General features: G+C 37.3%; 1 protein-coding gene across 1 annotated transcript in view; it reads right to left on the minus strand.

The window, feature by feature from the left end:
• CNTNAP2 (contactin associated protein 2) overlaps positions 1–24,605 on the minus strand; it is a 1,817,652-nt gene that overhangs the window by 979,541 nt on the left and 813,506 nt on the right. Inside the window, exon 5 of the mRNA XM_036328432.1 lies at positions 901–1,104. Coding sequence (XP_036184325.1) covers positions 901–1,104 — 204 coding nt within the window. The remainder of the gene's footprint in view (positions 1–900; positions 1,105–24,605) is intronic.

Consider the following 24,605-nt stretch of genomic DNA (forward strand, 5'->3'; position numbering starts at 1 on the left):
CAGATTTGAACAATTCTTAACTTTTGGATTTCATCTTCTCTCTCAATTACTCACTGTCTCTATCTACATCATCTTCCTTGCTCAAGGAACAGTAAGGAAGGGCTCTGTCTGTAGTGACTGCTTCCTTTAAAAGCTCTTCTCCCATGGTTGTCTTTTGTCATTGATAGCAACTTGAACATCTTGTAGAGGACCTTTCTCAGTACATATTCCAATATTGACCTCTCTTACCTCTGCAGAATTATATTAGCCCATTTAATTGATTTCATAGTATGGTTGAACTTGGTGGGCTCACTTATATGAAGGTTTTACTCATTGAATGCAGTCAACTCTTTGTATCCCTGGACTCAACCAATCATGAATAGAAAACAAATTTTAGCATTCCTAACATTAGATTCCAACCTCGGATTCCCTACCTCAGATTCCCAACCTCCAATAGAAAATACTGTTTTTAATCCATGGTTGGTTGAATTTGCAGATGCAAAGAGCTGACTGCAGTCAAAAGCTATATGTGGATTTTCCACTGTGGGAGGGTTTGCATGTTGTTCAAAGGTCAACTATACTTATTATTTGACATCATTTCTTTTGACTTAGTTATTTTAAGGTAACAACACATAAGACATTACCTTACTCCTCCACTAGGGCATAAACTTTATGAGCCCAAGGTCCTTCTCTATTTGTCCACCACTGTATTCAGATGCTAATATACACCTTGTACAATACAGGTGTTTTGCAATATTTTTTGAATGAATAAATATCAATATATGCAAACCACTGTGGGTTAAACTGAACTGATAACAATGTAAACTTTTATTATAATTTACATTTTAAGGGTTACACAGCATTAATACTTCTCTAATGGAAACATTAATGGAAAGAATGATGCCAAAAGTTGGAACATACCGAGGTTTAAACTGAAGACCAGTTTGGCTTTTTTCAGTTCCAATGTAATGTAATCACCTTGCTGTCCTTCCCCGTGTAAGATCACCCCTTCACTCTCGGTGGTTTTAAATTTCAAGGCAATGACATCTTTCAGTGTTTTCGTCTTCTTGTTTTTGAATCTATATGGCAACACAACATGGCCATCAAAGTTGATAACATCAGCCCCTGAAATAAGAAAAAACAAACGAACACATTATAGTTCAGTTTTTGTATGTTGCCATCCAGTATGAAGTACATCTATTTCCAACTATTATCTGCACAGAAAAAAACAAAAAAGAAGAAGAAGAAGTGTTTTATTCTGAGAAATATGGAGTCCTGGATTCTTGTCCTATTTCTTCTTTTGATTTATTGTGTGTCCTGTGTGAATTGTATTGCTAGTAGTCATAAAGAATAGTCTTCAGCCCTGCCCCTATGAGCCAAGAAGTCAAGGAGGTCACAGTTGGATTCCTGGTTGGGGCACATGCACAGGTTGTGGGCTTAATCCCCAGTGGGGTTATGCAGGAGGCAGCCAATCAATGATTCTCTCTCATCATTGATGTTTCTATCTCTCGCTCCCTCTCCCTTCTTCTCTGAAATCAATAAAAAATATATTTAAAAAAATAATGGCCTTCAATTGTAATTATGTTGATTAACATAAATGCCATCAATGATTTATATACTTCAAATTTTTATGTGGGAGTCTAGAGTTTATTTGAAATAAGTAAAAAATTTAATTCCTGCAGTATAATGAAATCTTAATGTCTTCCTTTTTAAATGAGGCTAATTCTTATGCTTTTAAAATACACATTTTATCACAAATTAGCTTTCCTTTGACAAAAGAATGAAAGCACTTGAATTCAGGGTTCGGTGATATATTCAGCTTCTAATGTTTTTTATATCTTACTTCTTTCTGAGTAAACTTCATGGTAGTACTCTGAGTTTATAGCTAACTGAACTTAAAGAAGCTTTTTACCATTTGCTCCTGGGCCTCACATCTGTCTGCATTTTCATGTTGGCTCCCTGCCTTTAGAATGGAAAATCCGGCCACTCATCTTTTTGAGCCTTAGCCATAAATGAGTTAAGAGAACAAATATCTGGTCTATATTGTGACTATAAAAGTTCTAATTTGATTTTAAGGCATTTCAATGGAGAAGAAATTATATAAAATTTTTAGAAATATAAACAATTTTGTCACCATCCTCAAAAGAAGGTGACAGTGGGGATTTGTTTTATAGCTGCTACTTAATGCACCCCTGAAATGGAAATGGAATGATCTAATTTATTATGCCATGTTGGTCAGTGCCTTTCCAATCCCAGGATCAAGCTTTGAGCACAAAATAGAAGCTTAGTTCTCATAATTAGAATTTTGTCATTAAAAGTATTTTTAAATCCACTTATTTGGCTTTTAATTTGAAATCTTAGCGAACCTAGTCAAACTGGTTAGCTCTAATTACTTTAGAATCACAATACTGTCTCTGAATTTGGGGTAAGGGTGACAGAAGGAGACTTGACTTTGGGAGATGAACACAATACAATACAGAATTGTACACCTGAAACTTGTATAATCTATTAACGAATTTCACCCTAATAAGTTCAATAAAATTAATATATATGTATAATAAAATTAAATTTAAAAAGAAAATTTATGTTCTTCCTCCAAATCATTGATAGATTTTGAACCATTTAAAAATGTTTACCCTATTATATCAAATATTTGCATTTTTAAAAAATCGTTTAGAGAATTCCTGCATTCTAAAAAGTTCAGAGAGAAAAAAAATAACTTTGACATTTAAGTTATAATTCTAATAATCTGTTCTTTACTGTCCATAAAAAGACTTTCTTAATCTACAGAATTCTCTTCTCTGAGGCTATGACTCACAGAGGTTTATTTTACTATGGGGAAAAACAGCCATTAAATTTTGGTTTCTGCTGGCACTGCAAAGGCAATTAGACTTGAGCTTAATCAACTATACTGTCGCAGATGAATTCCAAGTAAAATATCTTTATCATCTGTGATGAAAGATAAAAGGGAGAAAAAGTGAAATCTGATGATGATAATCCAATAGTTAAGTAGATATCATTTTTTGTCTTGAAAAGTTCATAAGGGAAAAGTCGAAAGGAAGGGATAAATTCTGAATTCTAGAAAGTAAATCGGCACTCAATTTTATATCAGTGACAGTTGAACAACAGACACATCATGGTTTTATACACCTTTGATATATATTAATTGACATAACATATTTCCCATTCATGTTCTCTGAGCTTAGATAGAAGCAAGAATTTATCCCTCCTCTATCTTCTCCTAAATCAAAATCTACATTCAGTTTTAGGTATAGAATAGTGACTTATGCAAATGTTGATGTCCCTCTTCCTTGCATTTAGAGCTGCGGGGCACGGTTATGGCGTTTTGGCCAGGTTTAAGCCTCGGACTAATGAAAGGACAGGGTCCTCTCATTGCCACGTGCAAGTCCCAGCTGGAGGGCAGGGCCCTCCCAGCACAATCATAGCCAAGGGCTGTGGTTGTAAGATTGAACATATGGTCCGAACACGCAGCCCCACGTGCCTTGTGATAGAGTTCGGGTGCATGTAGTTAAGTGAGGTTGAAACTCATGAGAATGCTGTAAACAACTTGATCACGCCCCTACTTTGCCTCCTGGCATCTGCTATAAAATAAAGACATGGCTTGTGGGCGCTGTCGTTGTCTCCTCATCAGGGAGGCAGCGTCCCACTGAGACCCAGCTATTATTCTCTTGTCTGTCTTTCCTTAATCCTTTCACACACACACACACACACACACACACACCCCACTCGGGATGGGATCACCCTCGGTCATGCTGGCGTGGCACAAGAGCAAAGAAAAAAGTGACAGAAATATGGGAATAGTTTTTTTTTTTCTTCAGACAGTCAGTCCTAGGATTTTTTATAAATATATTTTATTGATTTTTTTACAGAGAGGAATGAAGAGGGATAGAGAGTTAGAAACATCAATGAGAGAGAAACATTGATCAGCTGCCTCCTGCACACTCCCTACTGGGGATGTGCCTGCAACCAAGGTACATGCCCTTGACCAGAATCGAACTTGGGACCCTTCAGTCCCCAGGTTGACGCTCTATCCACTGAGCCAAACCGGTTACGGCAAGTCCTAGGATATTAACAAAACATGAAAGGATGCTATTCAAGCCACCAAGCCTCATCTTACAATGGTCAGTGGTTAGCGGAAACACTGACAAAATGCTTTGCAACTCAGTTCTCTCTCATTATGTATTGAAAGGTGATCCTTTTTCAATGGGTTAATTGCTTTCACAACATCAGTGTGTGACTGTGATCTTAGAGTTGACCTTGAAATTACAAAATTCCTGGAGATAATCTATGATATACAATGTATACATGAACACATACCATACACTTTTAAGAGAGTCTGAGGTATTGAAACACCCAGAATTTAGTTTTATTTCCTACAAAAATACATTAAGATTTTATTTGACATCTAATAATATGTTGTGGTTATTTGGGGACAAGCCACCATTTTTCACCCCATTACCCTGATTGTGTATCACTCCCTAGAATTAAGTTTTCTGTGCAGTGATTAAACCTGCATGGTGGAACTGTTTAAGCAATCTGAACAGCAATAATAGCTAGTCAAAAAGTGAATGCAAAATCATAGTGCTTCCACAGTTTTGTTTCTAACAATAACTCTGAGAGCTGGTAATGTGCCCACTTCTCAAATAACATGGTAGAAAGCTTCTCTTTTTTTTCCCCATTGTTACATAGTCTACTTTATGAATTTGGATAAGATATTTTGGAGAAGTTTTTACCCTCTAAAGATTTTAATATTTAAAAACACCATTGCTATATTTAAAAAAATATATAATACATGCTTATTGTTGATAAGAAATTAAAAAAATATAATAGAGAATGCCCAAACACAAGAGCTCACCAATGTTAATGAGTAATATATTAGTGTGTATCCTTCTAGATTTTATACATTTACTTATCTATCTAGTTTATGGAATAATCCATGAATTATGTGTGTGTGTGTGTGTGTGTGTGTGTACACGCGTGCGTGTAAACACACATGTACATATATATGAAAGAGGGAGAGAGGAGAATGTTATTTCATTTGATTATATTTCAAAATGCATAATGATAGCTCAATATTTATAATGTAGGAAACCTGTATATTATAGCTGATTAATATGTTTTATTGACCTTCATGCACCAAGGTACATATATCCTTTACCCAACTTCCTCTAACATTAACATTTTCCACAACCTGGTACATTTGTCAAATCTAAGACATTAACTTAGGGATAATGATTCACTGAAATACAGACTACTTTTCACAAATGTCTTTTTTTTTTTTCTATTCCAGGATCCAATCAAGATTCTCACATTGTGTTCAGTCATCCCACTTCATCAGCCTCCTCTAATCTGTAGCATTTTCTCAGTCTTTCCTTGTCCTTCTTAACTTTGACCCTTCAAGGACTACCTGTCAGGTATTTTGTAGAATCTTCCTCAGCTTGGGTTGGTATGAAGTTTTTTTTAGGACTAGACTGGTGTCTCTGTTGTTTAGGAAAAATACCACAAATTGTGGTATCCTTCTTATCATCTCCCATCAGGGCAAGCCCAATTTGAACATGATTTTTCACTAGTGATGTTGATGAGGGTGATGTCTGCTTATTTCTTTACTGTAAAGTCACTATTTTCCCTTTCTGTATTCTTTCCTGTGGAAATTAGTCACCATAACCTAGCCCATAATTAAGGTAAGGGGAATTAATCTGCACCTCCTGGAAGGGGAAATGTCTACATATATTACTTGGAATTCTTTTGTAAGAAAAATGGGTTCTATTCATTCATTCATTCATGTATTCATTTATTCAATTATTTATGTATAGCATTATAGATGTCTTTATCTTCATTGCATTCTTTGAATTTAATCCAGTATGTCTTTATTAAAAACATTCTAGCTTTAGCTATTGGGAGCTCTTTTAGATGGGTTCCTCTATACCTTGCCTCCTCCTGCTCCTCTGCCTTCACCCCTCCTCATTTCTCTTCTCTCTCTTGTCTTTCTCTCACTTTTTGGCACTTCAAGATTCTCTAAGCTCATCTTGAATTTCCCCTTCCCCAGATCTGGAATCAGACATTTTTCCAAGGAGCCCTTATTCCTTTTACTGTAGAATAGTACTGAGAAGCCAGCAGGTTTTTGTTTGTTTAATTTGCTTTTGATAAAGCAAAGGATACATTTCTTACAAATAAATGTAATTGTTATGCACCTCTATGATATATTCTTCCACACAAATAAATCGATTACTGAAAGAAATAAAAACTTATAATAAAATGTTTCTTAGTAATCTATTTCACAATTATTTGCTATGATTTGAAACACTTTTCATTGTAATCAAATGTTTTTGCATAAACCATGAGTTTTGAAAACTAATAATTATTATTTATTTAAGGGGTTACTGATTACTAATTAAATACATTAAAGTACCACAACCACTCATATATCAGAGGTTTTAACTGTCAGATCAAAAGAATGAGAATATCAAACTACATTTTTGTGCTGATAGGGAAAATTCATAACATTATTATTTGACTTGGTAATATGTACTTGACAGACATTAACTCTGGCGAAACACTGTCTATCTCATCTCTTCTGCACACAGTTAGGATCTGATTTTTTTACTTCTAACCCCTGCTTTTTATTTCAATATAGTAGTATCTGTGGTTTAAACCTAAATAAATAGTTAAATAGATTTGAAAATGTAAATCACAGCTAATTTAGAGGAACAGCACAAAATGAGCCTTCTCTAAATGCTTTTATCTATTCACCTATTTATTTATTAAAATTTTATTGAATTAATTGGGGTGCCATTGGTTAATAGAATTATATAGGTTTCAAACCTATATAATCCTATAGGATTATATAGGTTTCAAACCTATATAAACCTATAGGATTATATAGGTTTCAAACCTATATAAACCTATAGGATTATATAGGTTTGTGTGTTCACCACAAAGCCAAGTCTTCTTCCATCACCACTTATCACCCCTTTACCTTCTTCTACTTCCCCTTTTCCCATTCCCTCTGGTAATCACCATACTGTTGTCTATATTTAAATCCTTTAAAAAATTATCTAGAGAGTCTGAAAATCACTTCTACTTCAAGAAAAATAAAAATAAAAAAACAAAAACCTTAAAAGCCCTTTCATGAAGGTCAGCATCTCACATTTTATGCAATATTTCTCCTTACAATGTGTTATTTTGCTCATAAGTGCTTGACAAGTTATACTAGAACAAGGAGAATATCAGAGAAGTCTGATTTCATTTGCCCATAAAATTTGGACTCCAATATCTAATTACCCGGATGACTGATCTGCATGGACCTTCCACAGGCATATCTAACTCGACTTGTCCAATGCTTAATTCTTTCTCTGGCCCCATTGCTCCTGTCTCAGGACAGAGATCTGGGATTTTATTTAGCCCCTCCCTTCCTCACACACTGTCCTGTGAAATTCAGCATGTCTATATTTTTCAAACACAAAGCTTACTTTTTACATGTACTACCAACAGGCTACCATCATCTCACACTGGCTATTGTATTACCATTATTAATAGACAATTTGCATCTCCCAGTATAATTTTCCTTGAATCTATCCTCCACACAGAAAGATCTTTCCAAAATAAACTTTTTTTTTTTTTTTTTTCTGAAAGCTCTTCAGTATGGCCTGCAAGGCCCTCAATGGCAGACCTCCTGCCTTCTCCCACACCCTCATATTTTAGTTCATCTTTCTCTTTATGTGCTAATGACTGTGAAATGACTAAATCCCTTGCTAACTTCACCTAGTGCCTTCTCTAATGCTATGCTCATTTCCTTGAACAAACAGCTATTTTAAAAATCTAGTTTAACATCCCCCAAGCCTCACCTACCAGAAAAGCTTCAGTATAGGAAACACTCCTGCTTGTTGTCCATGGCACCCTTGTACACATTTCTGTATCCCCCCTCATCTTATATGGAAACTAGAGGCCCAGTGCATGAAAATTTATGCACTGGAGAAGGGGTCCCTCAGCCCGGCTTGCCCTATTTACTTGAGCCTCAGGTGGCCCTGCATGGCTGGGAAGCCTCCATCTGAGACTTGCCTGCACCTCGGGCCAGCCCTGGCCCTGGGTGGCTGGGGGCTGAGGGGACTGGGGGATTCTGGAGGAAGGGGCACGGCCAGCCTGGAGGCGGGCCTGGCATTGTGGCTAGTCTGCCGCCCCAGTGGGGCTGAGGGGACTGGGCGCTGCCATCTTGTGGCTGTGGGAGCTGCCATCTTTGAGGGTGTGGCAGTCAATTAGCATATTCCCTCCTTATTGACTATGGGCACTGCCATCTTTGAGGGCAGGCCAATCAATTAGCATATTCCCTCTTTATTAGATAGGATGATCTCTCTATTCGACCAATTTCCTCTGTGGACTTTAAGCTTTCTTAAGGTACTGACTCTGCATTGTTCCATCTTGTATTTCTGGCACAATAAACACGTCTTAAACTGATCTAAATATAGTTGGTGCTTGAGACCAGGCAAAAGAAAATTCTATTGTTCTTATTTTCCTTCAAAACCATTCCTAGTATAATGCAGGCTTACTCTCTAAGGGTTCAGGCGTAGGCATGACTTAGTGGCATGCATTTATATAAATATTACCACTGTGGGGTTCTATATGAATACAGAGTTTAAAACATTAAATATTTTTACTATAGACATACTGGATTTATTTGCTTAAAAGACTAAAATATTAACTTTAGCTTGAGTTTAAATACAAAATATATGTTTTCCTTCTAAGTGAATATATTTAAGAAAAACTTACCTATCTCAGACTAAAGTTACTAAGTTTTAGGTGCATTTTAACCAAGTAATTTTACCCTAACTTGAGATATTTATTGATATTTTATATTATTCAATGAAGAACAAAGATGACCTTACTGATATATATTTTTATTATTGTGTTATTTCATGAAAAACTATAATATATGATGAGTTGTGACTGCCTAATCATGTGGTTGGCACACTTGGACAAAATACAAGGAAATAGTAGTAATTTTAAAAATTATATTATCCAACAGGAAAATATAAAAAGAAAACCACTAAGGTTCTCTCTGCCCTCCTCCATGGTAACACACACACACACACACACACACACACACACACACAACCCATAGGATATCATAAAATCAGAGTGATCTACCTCTGAGCAGGATTATAGCTCTAATACATCTGATAATGCAGGCATAATAAGCAATTTCTGAAAATTAGCATAAAATATACTTGTAGAAAATCTATATGGAAGCTATTTTTATTTTTTTAACCAAAAAGTCAAATAAATTAGACTTGACTTCTCTATGATAAAATAACTATTTACTGAAAATACCTCTACAACTTTTGACCATACAAAATCTAGATTTCTTTTAGGGAAAAGCTTATGTGACATTATAAATCCCAAGGAAATATTCCACAGATAAGGAAAGAAAACAGACATTCATGAAAGCCCCAGAATACCTTTTGATATTAATTATTCCTAACAGTAATTTCAGCTATTTTTTTTTATTACTATACAGTTAAGCTTCTGTTTCTAGTTCCATGTAAAACACTGTTTGTGTTGGGGCCAAATTTTAATACAACATAGGCTAAAATATGGCAATTTGATTTAGGAACTTGTTTTTGAGGCCCTGTTTTCATGGTAATTTACATAATACTGAGGAAAAGAGAAACTGTCCACATTAGTGAGAGGGAATGGTCCACAAGTGCTTCGGAAGTTTTGAGTTTGTGCAGGGATGTGGTCCATTACAGCTTCACCTCATTTTTTTTTTGTTAGTTTCATATACCTTTGGGTGACTCTTCTACCTCAACTATAAAATATGATTCCTAAAGCTCAGAATGTATACAGATTGTGACATAAGGTACTCTCTCCTGTCTGCTACAGTGGTTGGGTCCTGTCTGGTAAAACACTAAACGATACTCTCTGGCCCAGCCATCAACACACCTTGCTGACTTGGGCACTGGAGGGAATCGGATTCACTGTGAATTTGGGTGTGCTATCCATTACTTCAGGACACACGCACGCCCACTGAGGCCCCGGTGAGCCGCTGGATTAATTCATTTTCCGTGAATGAGCAATGCGGATAACTAATCCTGACAGGGCTAAAATAATTGGAAGCTCCTGAAATTACAACTTGAATGCTCAGAGGGGACAAGCAGTTCATACAAATCAGTGGTGCTGTCTCATAAAAACCATTGATCTGCCTTTCACTTTCTCCCTTTGATAAAGATATGGGTAGCAGACAATGTTATCCTTGGTTAAAAAATCAGCAGGGAAAGGTGCTGAGTTACTAGCTTAGAAACTTCTTGATAATAGAGAAACTATTGATAATAGAGAACAATAGGACGTGTTTGGGATATATTTTTGGGGATAAGGGAGGTAGTCTTTATCCGCCTGTGGCAAACTGAAGCTATGCAGCATATCTGAAGTTATTCAAGCATTCAGTATTTTTTATTTTTCAACTGACATACAATATTATTTTAGTTTCAAGTGTACACCCCAGTGATTACACATTCAATATTTAAGGGTCAGAAACCCAACATTTTAATGAAATCTCCCAAATTTTTAATGCTAAACAGAGGCTGCTATCTAGTACCTCCAGATATGTTTTATTTTCATATCTCTTTAAACTTGGATACTGTAAACTATGACTAAATGGATCATAATGTCCAAAAAATTAAATTTTCCATCATATAATTTACCTGTGAATTACTGCAGTAAGCATCTGCAAGAAATTTTATTTCTCAAAAGGGAAATTCTCTAGAAAACAAGTTGGTTAGTGCTAAATGAATAAAGAATGGATGTTTAAGAAAAAAAATTTAATGGTATCACATGATCCAAAGATGCAGTATATTTATCACTCTGAGATTTGGGATATAAGAAAACTTTCTAAAAAGGAAATATATGTGTATTGATTTCAAAGATGAAGGGAGCGGGAAGGATAGATACATCAATGACGAGAGAAAATCATCAATTGGCTGCCTCCGGCATGCCCCCTACCAGGGATTGACCCCACAACCCAGGCATGTTCCCTGACTAAGAATAAAAATGTGACCTCCTGGTTCATAGGTGTGGATGCTCAACCACTGAGCAACACCAGCTGGACAAGGAAATATATATGTTTTTAAAAGTATTAACAATTAACAGGTACAGCTGATCTTTCATTACTGTCAGAAATTGTATCTGCAAATTTCCCTTCTCACTAAAATGTACTTACAGTCCCAGCATCAGCACTCATGGTGCTTTTGTTATCTTTTTCACCTAAAGCTGCAGAGAGACCTGAAGCTCACATTCCCAGCTGAGGTCCAACAAGGCAATGTCCTGCCCTCTTGCGTCAGTTCTCATCCTGTAAAAACATGTCCATTCGTGATCTATTTAGGGCCACATTTTTTTTTTTCGATTTTGGGGGCTTGTTATGAAAGTTTTCACCGTTCAATATGTCTCTCTCCCAAGCATGATGCTGAAGTGTTTTCTTGTGTTCCCAAGCACAGAGAAGCTGTTATGTGCCTTATGGAGAAAATATGTGTGTTAGATAAGCTTTGATTAGGCAAGAGCTAAGTGCTGTTGACCTTGACTTCAATGTTAATGAATCAACAATATGTACTAAGGAAGGTATTGTTAAACAGAAACACAAACAAAGCAAGTTTATATATTGATTGGATGACAAAAATGTATGACCAGATGCTGCAAGAACCCAAGCCTACATTTCCCCTAGAAGCAATGGTTCTCCATTTGCTTACTCAGTGTTCATGGCAGCTTTAAACAACAGAGCTACTGTGAATAATGAGGATTGACTATATTTACATTGCATTCATTTCTTTCAACAGGAAAATAAGGAGCCATTTCAAACTACTACATTATATGAATGTGAAAGTATGATAAAAACATTTAAATTATCCTGAAAAAAAAATGATCAATAAATTGCAAGTATCTTCATAGTTGAGCAGCATAATGCCACCTTTAAAAGACATACTCCTTTGTTTGTTGAAGCACTGCTTTGTTTTTTGTTGCACAAGAATTTTAGAACATAGGACTTACTTGGGTAGTTTAGAAAGGCAACACTCTCATTCCTCACAGGCTTACTGCAAACAAGCTCTGTAGATTACATATCTCATTACAATTCACTGAGCACTTTGCCAATCCAATGTGAGCAGTACATTAATGTTGAAGGGGTTCAGAACATGCCATCCACACATGACTCTTTGGTTGAGTATTTTGAGCTGCGGGAACCTGAGAAAACCTGATTCAGGAAGGGCTCACCGACCTCCCCATTCTATCTCCAAGGAGGTCATAAAACTTCCCATGAAAAAGGTGCCCTCTCTGCACCAAGGAAGAGAATGACAACATTCTTATTATCAAAACTGGTGCCAAATGGGAGTAGGAACCTGAACAAACAAATCTACTAAAATCACCCTTATCTTCAAGTACTTTCCCCCAAATACTTTCTAATCACTGCCTCAATTAATTGGCTCAAGCCTAAGCCCCCTTTCTTGCCACATCCTTATAATTTATTCTTCTTTGTTTAAAAAGGTATATAAGCTTTGGGGCGTAATGGTTTATTTGGGTCTTCATTTTTCTTCTGAAGACTCCCAGGTACACATAAAATACTAATTAAATTTTGTATGCGTTTCTCCTATTAATGTCATATGCCAGCTTAATTGTCAGGCCCAGCTACAGGACCTAAGGGCAGAAGGATGTTTTCCGCCTACACATTATGTAGAATGTCACAGAATCCTAGGAAAATCACAGAATCCTAGGAAAGTCACAGAATCCAAACCACACCATCATCCATCATTTACATTTCCCATGAGATACGGCCCAGGAATTTCCTTTCTTTTTTTGCCATTTGATCAATGCCTGCTTTTTCTGGCCTGATTGGAAACAAGCTTCTTGAAATTTGCAGCACAAAAATAAAGATATCATTGAATCTAGTAGAATAGGGAAATTAGCCAGTCTACCCTCTAGGACCTAAATTACTTTAAGGCTATAAGTAAACTTGAAGTTGATTTCTTGTATTTAAAAAAATTTAGATATTGTTCTGTGTCATTTATATTTTGAATTTCTCTGCCCAACATCCACCAAGGGTTTCTATTGATGAGATCTCACATTATCTTGTGAATAAGAGTTGAGCTATTGGATATATGTAAAACCTAGATGTGAAGCTGGAGAATTTTGCAGCCTCTAAAAGAGGATCATTTTAAATTCAGAAAATGTAAGGGTAGACAAACATCACAAATTCACATTAATTTTAGGAAAGTTTGTTTCATTTCTGGGGGTGGGTATTAAGAAAGAAACTGTATTTGTAAGTAGGACACATTTTGATACATTGGCTACACAACCTATTTTCAACCCTCTGCATTTGACATTTTTTACAGTTTAGGTCAATCCTAACAATTTATGCACTTCTCAAGGCATGACAGATATAATGCTGTTACAAGTGCTATTTATAGCAGGGCAGTTAAGTCCTTAAAATGTCAGTGGTTGAGTTTCTCTTAATGTAGACCTAGAAGCAAAGTACAAGTCTTCATTCTAGGGAGATAAAAGGTATGCTGAGGCAAGAAACTTATTAGGAAATTAAAGTGATGTCAGCTTTCTCATGACCCAAGAAGTATGTAGTTTAACCAATAGCATTCTGACCATCCATTAGGCTTCAGGAGGGCACTGGACCTAAACACACGGACCTCAGACCTGACCCCAGCCTATTCCTGTAAATGAAGGAAGGGAACAGATCATCTTAGATCCCTTCAGCTTCACAATTAGGCATCTCATACTCTGGATGACTTACAAAGTCAAGCTTACAAAGAACCATACACTTATTTAATTTTGGATTTAAATCAAAATTTAGATTGTCAAAATACTACATTTTAGGCATAGTCATATTTTCTGATTAATTTGCTGGTGGAAATTCCCAAAGGCAATTTTAAACATAAAATCCACAGACATTGAAACATTTTCATGGGTGAGTACTTTGAACAGTTAAAATTGAACAGTCAAAATTTGCAAAGTGGAGTAAAAATATCTACATTCTAAATAACACATATTGTTACTTTTAAAGAAAACAAATGATAATCATTTATGATAAGGAGGTTTGCATAAGTAGAACCTAACAAAAGATTTATGATGATAGATTAATAACTGATTTACATTCGTAGTGTCTTGATAATGTTTAAACAAACACATAATTAGTAAGACTGCATTATTTTAATTCTAGAACATGGGAGTAAAATTACTTATCTGGCTACAATGATGCAGGGTCAGTAAAAATGAATGCATGACCTCGCACAGGTACAGAAATCTGGTCACATTCAGCTATAGTCTGTCATGTTTCCTTCTCCTTTTGATAGTATTTAGTCTAGTACAGCAGCACAACTTGTGTTGTCATATCAAAGAATGATAGCACATATATTTTTTCTTTATTAAACCAAAATGGCCTGGAAGAGAGGGGCTTTGTGTCATTAGGAGAAGTGACACAGAGATCTAGTTAAGTGACAGACTTAGCTCAGACTGCCAGGTTCTATTCCCTGTCCAGTAGCTATGTGGCCTTCACTAAGTTACAAAACTTATCGTAAACCTCAGTTTCTTTGATCCTCAAAAAGTGAAGGTAATTACATAGTGTGCTTTATAGAATGATAAATACTGAATAAGTTAATACATTCAAAGCACTTAAGACAGACAGGATCTGGTACATTATAAGCTGCTAATGAACATTAGCTTTTATTATCATACTAGAGACCCGGTGCACGAAATTCATGCACGGGGGGGAGGGAGGAGATCAGCCCAGCCTGCACCCTCTGCACCTCTCCAATCGGGACCCCTTGGGGGATGTCCAACTGCCGGGGATCGGGCCTAAACCAGCAGTTGGACATCCCTCTCACAATCCTGGACCACTGGTTCCTAATCACTCACCTGCCTGCCTGCCTGGTCACCCCGAAATGCTGCCCCCTGCCAGCCTGATCGCTCCTCACTGCCTCTGTGTGCCAGCCTGATCCTTCCTAACTGCCCCCCCACCCCTGCTGGCCTGGTTGCTACTAACTGCCCACCCTGCTGGACTAGTCGCCCATCACAGACCCCCCCCCCCCCCCGGCCGGCCTGGTTGCCCCATGCAGCCTGCTGTTCAGTTGTTTGGTCATCCCTCACTAACCCCCCTGCCAGTCTGGTTGTAGGCAGCCATCTTGTGAGGGTGTGAAGGTTAATTTGCATATTACCTCTTTATTATATAGGATATTAAGTTTTTGTTTAATTTGATTTGCAATAATGAATATTCTCATTCTCTAGGCAATGTTGATGCAGGCCTCGATACAGAACAGGGTCATATTTCTACACTAGCATTAATGGATTTAGGACAAACTAGGGTGCCATGCTTGGTGACTCTAGGGCCCACCCTACATTCTGTTCTATATATATATTTTAAATATATTTTTATTGATTTTCAGAGAGGAAGAGAGAGAGAGAGAAACATCAATGATGAGAGAGAATTATTGATAAGCTGCCTCCCACACATGCCTCCCCCTTCCACCACCCCCCCCCCCCCCCGCGCCACTGGGGACCTAGCCCACAACCTGAGCATGTGCCCTTAATGGGAATTGAACCCAGGAACCTTCACTCTGCAAGCCAATGCTATATCCACTGAGCCAAACCAGTTAGGGCCATTCTATATTTTTTGCTACCTTCACTGATGTAGCTTATTTTGCTCACAAGTAAGAAAGGCTACAAAATATTTAGAAGTAAAGATAAATTGAAATAATAAGTAATTGAGCCTGCTCTGTTTCTTCGCTTCAGTGTAACAAGTAATATTTCAGGTCAAATAAAACTTTTGAAGGTCCTTTCACTATCACCTGAGAAACCCAAAGTGCCCGGGGAAGGTCAGGGGCTTGTCCAAACAACTTCAGATAACGACGTCCAAACTGAGACTTTAACCCAAAGTCTCATCTCTGATTCTCTTCACAGAGCATTGGTTAAGCCATAATTTCTTTATAGCCCATAAATTTGCTATTCAGGAAGCAAATTATATTTATTGAATACAGGAATTCACTACCATAGTATCGGGTTGAATGTTATATATTTAGTGTAACCTATTTTTGATACACTTAAAAATTACCAAATTTAGTTAACTCCACACCAAAGTCTAGATTTATAACAAAGACTAGCTTCTGATTTTTACACGTTATAACTAAATTTGATAAGATTTCGAAGTGCTGGGGAGAACCAAGATGGCGGCATAGGTTAACGCCGGAGTTTGCTGCTTTGAACAACTACTTCAAAAGTGAAACCAAAAAACGGAAGGGACATCACCCAGAACCACAGGAACGCTGGCTGAGTGGAAGTCCTACAACTAGGAGGAAAGAGAAACGCATACGGACACTCAGAGGAGGCGCACTGCTGAAGTCAAATTCTGAGGTGCGGAGTGCGCGGAGCGGGCTGGTGGCGGAGGGCGCGGTTGGCGTTTTCAATCGGGAGGGAGTCGCAGACTCTGAGCTCCAGATTCGGGCGAGTCTTTAGGGACCCTGACTCAAACGGGAGAAGCGGGACTGTCTGGCTTCGGTCAGAGCGAGTGCAGTTTTCTCTCTGAGCTTTGCAGTGGGTGCTGGGACTCAGAGAGGCAGAGCCCCTGGGGACAGGACTGAGAGCCGCCATAACTGCTCTCTCCAGCCCACCCTGTTGATCCTGTGCGACCCGCCCCGCCCAAGCCCTGCACACAGGCATTTGCCGGATAGCCTCAGGCAAAGGCTAGATTAGCACCTCCCTAGAGGACAGAAGTTCTCTCACTGCTGACACAGCTGATTCTCATAGCCACTTGGCCTGGAGGTCAAACCCTCCCTGGAATTAGCTACAACAATCAAGATTTAACTATAAGACTTCGAACAAAGACCACTAGGGGGTGCACCAAGGAAGCATAACAAAACGCGGAGACAAAGAAACAGGACAAAATTGTCAATGGAAGATATAGAGTTCAGAACCACACTTTTAAGGTCTCTCAAGAACTGTTTAGAAGCCGCCGATAAACTTAATGAGATCTACAAGAAAACTAATGAGACCCTCGATCTTATATTGGGGAACCAACTAGAAATTAAGCATACACGGACTGAAATAACGAATATTATACAGACTCCCGACAGCAGACCAGAGGAGCGCAAGAATCAAGTCAATGATTTGAAATGCGAGGAAGCAAAAAACACCCAACCGGAAAAGCAAAATGAAAAAAGAATCCAAAAATGCGAGGATAGTGTAAGGAGCCTCTGGGACAGCTTCAAGCGTACCAACATCTGAATTATAGGGGTGCCAGAAGATGAGAGAGAGCAAGATATTGAAAACCTATTTGAAGAAATAATGACAGAAAACTTCCCCCACCTGGTGAAAGAAATGGACTTACAGGTCCAAGAAGCGCGGAGAACCCCAAACAAAAGGAATCCAAAGAGGACCACACCAAGACACATCATAATTAAAATGCCAAGAGCAAAAGATAAAGAGAGAATCTTAAAAACAGCAAGAGAAAGAAACTCAGTTACCTACAAGGGAATACCCATACGACTGTCAGCTGATTTCTCAACAGAAACTTTGCAGGCCAGAAGGGAGTGGCAAGAAATATTCAAAGTGATGAATGCCAAGAACCTACAACCAAGATTACTTTATCCAGCAAAGCTATCATTCAGAATTGAAGGTCAGATAAAGAGCTTCACAGATAAGGAAAAGCTAAAGGAGTTCATCACCACCAAACCAGGATTATATGAAATGCTGAAAGGTATCCTTTAAGAAGAGGAAGAGGAAGAAAAAGGTAAAGATACAAATTATGAACAACAAATATGCATCTATCAACAAGTGAATCTAAGAATCAAGTGAATAAATAATCTGATGAACAGAATGAACTGTTGATTATAATAGAATCAGGGACATAGAAAGGGAATGGACTGACTATTCCTGGGGGGGAAAGGGGTGTGGGAGATGCGGGAAGAGACTGGACAAAAATCGTGCACCTATAGATGAGGACAGTGGGTGGGGAGTGAGGGCGGAGGGTGGGGCGGGAACTGGGAGGAGGGGAGTTATGGGGGGAAAAAAAAGAGGAACAAATGTAATAATCTGAACAATAAAGATTTAATTAAAAAAAAAAGATTTCGAAGTGCTCACGAGGAAAAATATGTCTCAGTTGCCATATTGTAATGATGTGGTTAAATATATATTAGCTAAATCAAGTTCAAGTAAAAGAAAAAGTACAAAGTTCAAGACATATGTGAGAAAAGCCAGGCAAAATTGTTTTCCGCTCTAGTTCTATGGTCGGTGGTGGTGAGTGCTATTTACAAAGGTTTTATAGACAGCATGGGAAGGAAGGCTTGTAAAGAGAGCATTTATAGACAGTGATGAACAGAATGAGAAAAATACAAAGCCTAGGATTATTGGTAGAGACAACATAATCAGAAGAGAGGACTCTGATCACCCTAAACTCCTAGGTAAGTGGTAATAGTGCAAGATGCTGAAGAAGTGAGAGACCCAGAAGGAGCAGAGAGGTTGGAATAAAAGTATATGTTAGCTGGGAGACAGACAGCTCTAACCAAGATCCTGTTGAGACACACAGCAAATGCATCCTGGGTGGCCAGCCTGGACCATGGCAACATGCTAGGAGATGCCGTCTTGTTTTTTAAAACCCACAGTAGCTTTGGACCTGACACAGCCTCTTAAGACTCAAAAACCAAAACTTTACATACTTTTTAAAATAACATTTTAGAGAATGTTTTTGCTTATGAGAGTGATGATGTATTTTGTCACTTGACTTACTTTGTAAATAATATGGCTTCAAAATTTAGAAAGTGTTCTTTATTTTAAAATACAAAGTAAAAACAAAAATTTGCAACTTTAAGAAATTTTTTTATGGTGATGGAAGATAATTTGACTTTAGGTGGTAGGCACACAATGCAATATAAAGGTCATGTACCATAGAAATGTGCAGTTGAAACCTATATAATCTTATTAACCTATGTCACCTCAATAAATTTAATTAAAAATAAATAAAACTAAAACAAAATGAAAAAAATTGTGTTTTGTGTTTAATCTGTAATTTCTAGTTTTCTAATGTAAAAACTCCTGATTTTGAAAGTTACCACAGAGAAGCTGTAATATTTATGCCAGAAATATTCCTTTTTTTTTTCTGCTAAAGTTTTACTGTTCCATAGATAGCCTTTTCATTTCTAAAATCCAAGTGAAACTTCTTTTTCCAAAATTTGGAAAAAAAGTTTGATTATTCTATCAATCTTTTCCTCTTGAAATTTAGAAAACTTTTAGAATATTAATTAGGAGAAAGAAGGTCAAAGTCCTGGGGTTAAGGAGGTTCGTGAATCCAAATAAGAATTTTTATTTAGTCTAAACTCTGCTTTAAAAACTCTGTTGCACTATAGTAAAAAGATGACCATGTCTCTTTTGATGGTTTTTCTTACAAAGTACAAATAGCCATTGGTAATATCTCCTAAACTTTGTGTTTAAATTGATCTTCCAATAATGAGAATAAAATGCTGTTTCTAGGATATCCATTTCATGCAGAATTCCTTTAAAACAATGGAAATGGACAGTTCTCTTTGGTGTCACTTCATTTAGTGACTGTCCATTCCCCCTTACCCATTCAACATGCGAACAGATATACTGCAAATTATCTGATAAAATAAGTCCCATTGAGACAAGTATCTAATGATGCTAATGGTTTAAAGACTTTACTAGGAGCAGCTCTTGAATGGAACAACATGGATGGAGCAAGAGTTCCTTGAGGCTTTCAGTTTCCACCATGTAGGTGGCAAATGACACACTGGTAAAAGTGAGAACAAACACAGCACTGCAGTTTCTCTCAATGATAGCATCCCTCCCAATCACAACAGAGGCAAGAATAAAATTATTTCCAGTATGACAAGGGAACAATGGCAAAAAATAGCCCTATCTCTAATTTGTTAAGTCTCTGTAATATACTTTACTGAGGTTTTGCCTGCACCTGCTTTTATCCTACTAAAGATGAAATCAGTTATTTCCCAGGCAAAAAATATTTTGTAGAGTTAGATAAGGGAGGGGCCTGAGATTAATTATTTTCTATAGACATATCAAAAAGAGCATAGTCAAAATATGTTATTCCATTACTGTGGACAAAAATAATAAATTGCTCTGTTATTTTCTCTTATCAGTTTCACTCTGTTGCATCTCTGTACCTATTTTTTTTGTTGTTGTTGCCTACTCGTTTCTTTTCTTTAAACTCATCCTTATTCTTCAAACCTTTCCTCTCTCAAAACTCATTAAGCCAAGAGATATCCCCTTTTTTCCTATTTAAACAACGTGATTCAGTATTTTCATTATATTCCCATTAAAATGCTCCTTTGATAATATCCCTATTAATTTTTTTAGACTATATGCCATTGATTAGTATTAAAGTTGAAAATGTTATAATGGATTTTTTCTGGAAAACTGCTTTTGGTGACATGCCTCATTGGATTTCTTACCATTTCAAATTGTGTTTAATGGGGCTCCAGAGTTTAAAGGCAAATGCATTTGGGAAACATAACTACTATTTGACTTAGAGAGCTTCTGTGAGTATGTGGTTGCTATATAATTTTACAGAAACATACAGGGCATCTGGATTGTAGATGCAAATGGTTTGCTTGCTGCTATTAATCAGTTATACCTCTGATCACTAGATCAGAGAATGACTTATAAAAGAGTTTCTGAATGACATAATGAGGAGCCACATGCTTATAAAATGATTAGGCATAAAGATAATTTAAAATGATAATCAGCTATGAAGGATTGGCTAGATGACATACAACTTTTATACATATAGGAATCATCTATGTATGTCTAGTTCTCATAAACAGTAAGTGTATGTTTTTAGGAGAGACGTCACCTATAGTACTGTTTTCCAGCCCAAATAAAAGGGATAAAAATAACAACAATAGGAAATGGGTAACTAAGTTATTAAAGATGCTATTATTTTCAGTTCACTTTCCTTAAGCAAATGTTTTTTCATAAATTGAAGATACCAACTTGACATTATGCAATTTATTTAAAAAATATATGTTCCCTTAACTTTGAGAAAAAATAATCAAGATTTTATATTTATAAATACTCAAATAGTTGAGTTAATGAATAGCAAATAATTACATTATTAATAATTCATCAAGGTGAACTTAACTTGATGCATTAAATGATGTGGCTATAATTTGGCTAGCCCACAACCCCATCATCACAGAAAAAGTACACTAACCTTTACTTTTAATCCTAAAATGAGACAGCCTAAGTGAAGCCAAGAACAGTATTGATATATTTTCAAATTTAATTTACAAAGTATAAATTTAGAAGGAGGAGTTTATATTAGTGTTTGCTTCTCCAACCCTCTGACAAGATAACATAATATAACTCATATTCCAAACATTAGTTTGTCATTGATATTGTTCTTGTAGAAGCAGACATTTATATTAAGAATTGTAGCAGATCCAAGATGGTGGCTGATGGGAGGGCAGGCTGCAAAATAGTGTGTGAGTGAGAGAGTGAAAGGAGAGTGCGTGGAAGAGCGGGGAGTGTCTGTATTTGTGAGTGAGGAAAAACTATATTCCACAGGACTATTGGGGACTGGAAGACCAGGCTCCCCTGGTCGGGCAGCCTCTACTACTGCTGAAATCTCTCCCAGAGTGGCCAGCTCTGCCACAGAGACTGCACCTTCTTGAAAGGGAGAGCAGTTATGATCAGAAGCCCAGCCTTACCTTCAACCTGGGAGACCTCAGATACCTCCCAGAACCCTACAACCACATCACCCAGGGACCAGCTGCCTCAGCTGTGAACTTGCAAACACCGACACTCCAGCCTTCCTGGCCTTGGGTGCCTAAAAGTTTGTCCAGGGGAAGACAAAGTGGTGCCGAATACGTGGACTGGCCCTGGGCCTTCTCACAGAGCAGATAGAAGGAACAGCTGAATTGAACAACATCCACCTGGAATTGGTGAGGTAAACACAGTTGGTGGGGCTCTCTCAGAGATCATGTAGAGAGAACTCTGCCTCCTCAGATTCAGCTGGGTGTATGTTGTTTGGGTGTTTGTTGTGTGCATTTTTTTGGATTAATTGTTATTTGTTTTCTGCATTCAGCTCAGAGTATTTGTTGTTTGCATATTTTGGATTAGCTATTGGTTTTTTTGTGATTTCTCCCCATATACATATTTCCCCCCCCCCTTCTTTTTTCTTCTCTTTCTTTTATCTCTTACATTTTTTCCTTTTCTCAATATCATTTTTGCATTATTTTCTCTCCCCTAATTCTCTTTTCTCTGGTGGCCACCTTTATTTGGGGTTATTGGTATCATGAATATAATTGTTTTTGGGTGCCTGTGCGTTGTGTCTTGTCATGTTGTATTTTGTGCCTTTAAGTCAATGCAGGAGAGAGAGAACTGCACAACCAAACAACTAGAAAGGAGCAAACACGGGGAGACAAAGAAACAGCCCCCATATGAAAGAAAAGGAGAAAACACCATGAAAGGAAGTGAATGAAATGGGAGGCAAGTAATATGTCAGAGAAAGAATTCAGAGCAATGGTCATAAGGATGCTGAAAAGGATGGAAGAAAAATTCAACAATATGTGTAAGAACCAAGAGGAAATCAAGAAGAACCAGGAAGAAATGAAAAATGACATTGCTGCAATAAAGAACACAATAGAAAGAATAAAAATTAGACTAGAAGAAGTGGAGGGCCACATCAGTGAGCTAGAAGACAAGGTAGGAAAAAATACCCAAGCAGAGCAGCAACTGGAAAAAAAAACTTAAAAAAATAGGGGGAGAGCCTAAGGGAACTTTGGGACAACACAAACCGAAACAACATCCACATAATAGGGGGGCCAGAAGGAGAGAAAACTGAGCAAGGAATAGAAAACCTGTTTGAAGAAATAATGACAGAAAACTTCCCTGATACTGGGAAGAAGAAAAAACCCACACAAGTTCAAGAAGCTCACAGAGTCCCAAACAAGATGAACCCAAAAAGACCGACACCAAGACACATTATAATTAAATTGGCAAACACCAATGACAAAGTAAGAATCTTAAAGGCTGTCAGAGACACAGAAAGTTACCTACAAGGGATCTCCCATCAGACTATCGACTGATTTCTCAACAGAATTACATCAGGTCAGAAGGGAATGGAATGAAATATACAAACTCATGCAAAGAAAGGGTCTGAATCCAAGAATACTGTACCCAGAAAGGCTATTAATAAAAGTTGAAAGTGAAATCAGGAGCTTCACAGACAAAAAATGACTAAGGGAATTTAATACCACCAAATCAGAAATGCAAGAAATGCTAAAGGGACTGCTGTAAAAAGTAGAAATAGGAAGGTAAAAAGGAACACAGGCATAAATAATAAAAATAGTGACAAACAAGTACCTATCAATAGTAACTTTAAATGTAAATGGATTAAATGCCCCAATCAAAAGACAGGGTAGCTGAGTAGATAAGAAAACATGACCCATATATCTGCTGTCTACAGGAGACCCACCTCAGAACAAAGGACTCACACAGACTGATGGTGAAGGGATGGAAAAAAGTTTTTCGGGTGAAAGGAAATGGAAAAAAAAGCAGGGGTAGCAATACTTATATCTGACAAATTAGACCTCAAAGTGAAGGCCATCATAAGAGATAAGGAAGGCCACTTCATAAAACTAAAGGGAGCAAATTCAATAAGAAGATATAGCTCTGGTAAACATATATGCACCCAATACAGGAGCACCCAAATACATAAAAATGCTCAGGAGGATATCAAGGGAGAGATTGACAGCAATACAATCATAGTAGAGGACTATAATACACCACTGGATCAATCCTCTAAACAAAACAAAAAAATCAGCAAAGAAACATCAATCCTAAATGACTCACTAGATCAGGTGTAATTAATTGACATCTTCAGAACATTCCACCCCAAAAACACAGAATATACATTCTTTTGAAGTGCCCATGGGTCATTTTCAAAGATAGACCACATATTGGGACACAGGTAAAGTCTCTTCAAATTCAAGAAGATAGAAATCATATCAAGCATCTTCTCAGATCACAATGGCATAAAATTAGAAATTAACTACAATAAAAACAATGAAAAAAAATGCGCCATATCCAGTTTGGCTCAGTGGATAGAGAGTCGGCTTGTAGACAGAAGGGTCCCAGGTTCGATTCCGGTCAAGGGTATGTACCTTGGTTGCGTGCACATACCCAGTGGGGGGTGTGCAGGAGGCAGCTTGTTGATGTGTCTCTCTCATTGATGTTTCTAACTCTCTATCCCTCTCCTTTCCTCTCTGTAAAAAATCAATAAAATATATTTTTAAAAAAAAACCGCCTGGAGGCTAAATAGCATGTTATTAAACAATGATTGGGTTACCAAAGAGATCAAAGAAGACATAAAAAGAATCATGGCGACAAAGGACAATGAAAACACAACAATCCAAAATCTATGGGACACAGTGAAATTGGTCTTGAGATGGAAGTTCATTGCTCTACAGGCCTACCTCAAAAAACAAGAAAAAATGGTAATAAATAATTAACCGTACAACTCAAAGAATTAGAAAGAGAACAACAAGAAAATCCCAGTGCAAGCAGAAGGGAGGAAATAATAAAGATCAGAGTGGAAA

Source organism: Myotis myotis, unplaced genomic scaffold (genome assembly GCF_014108235.1).
Source record: "Myotis myotis isolate mMyoMyo1 unplaced genomic scaffold, mMyoMyo1.p scaffold_m19_p_11, whole genome shotgun sequence".
Classification (NCBI taxonomy): Eukaryota; Metazoa; Chordata; class Mammalia; order Chiroptera; family Vespertilionidae; genus Myotis; species Myotis myotis.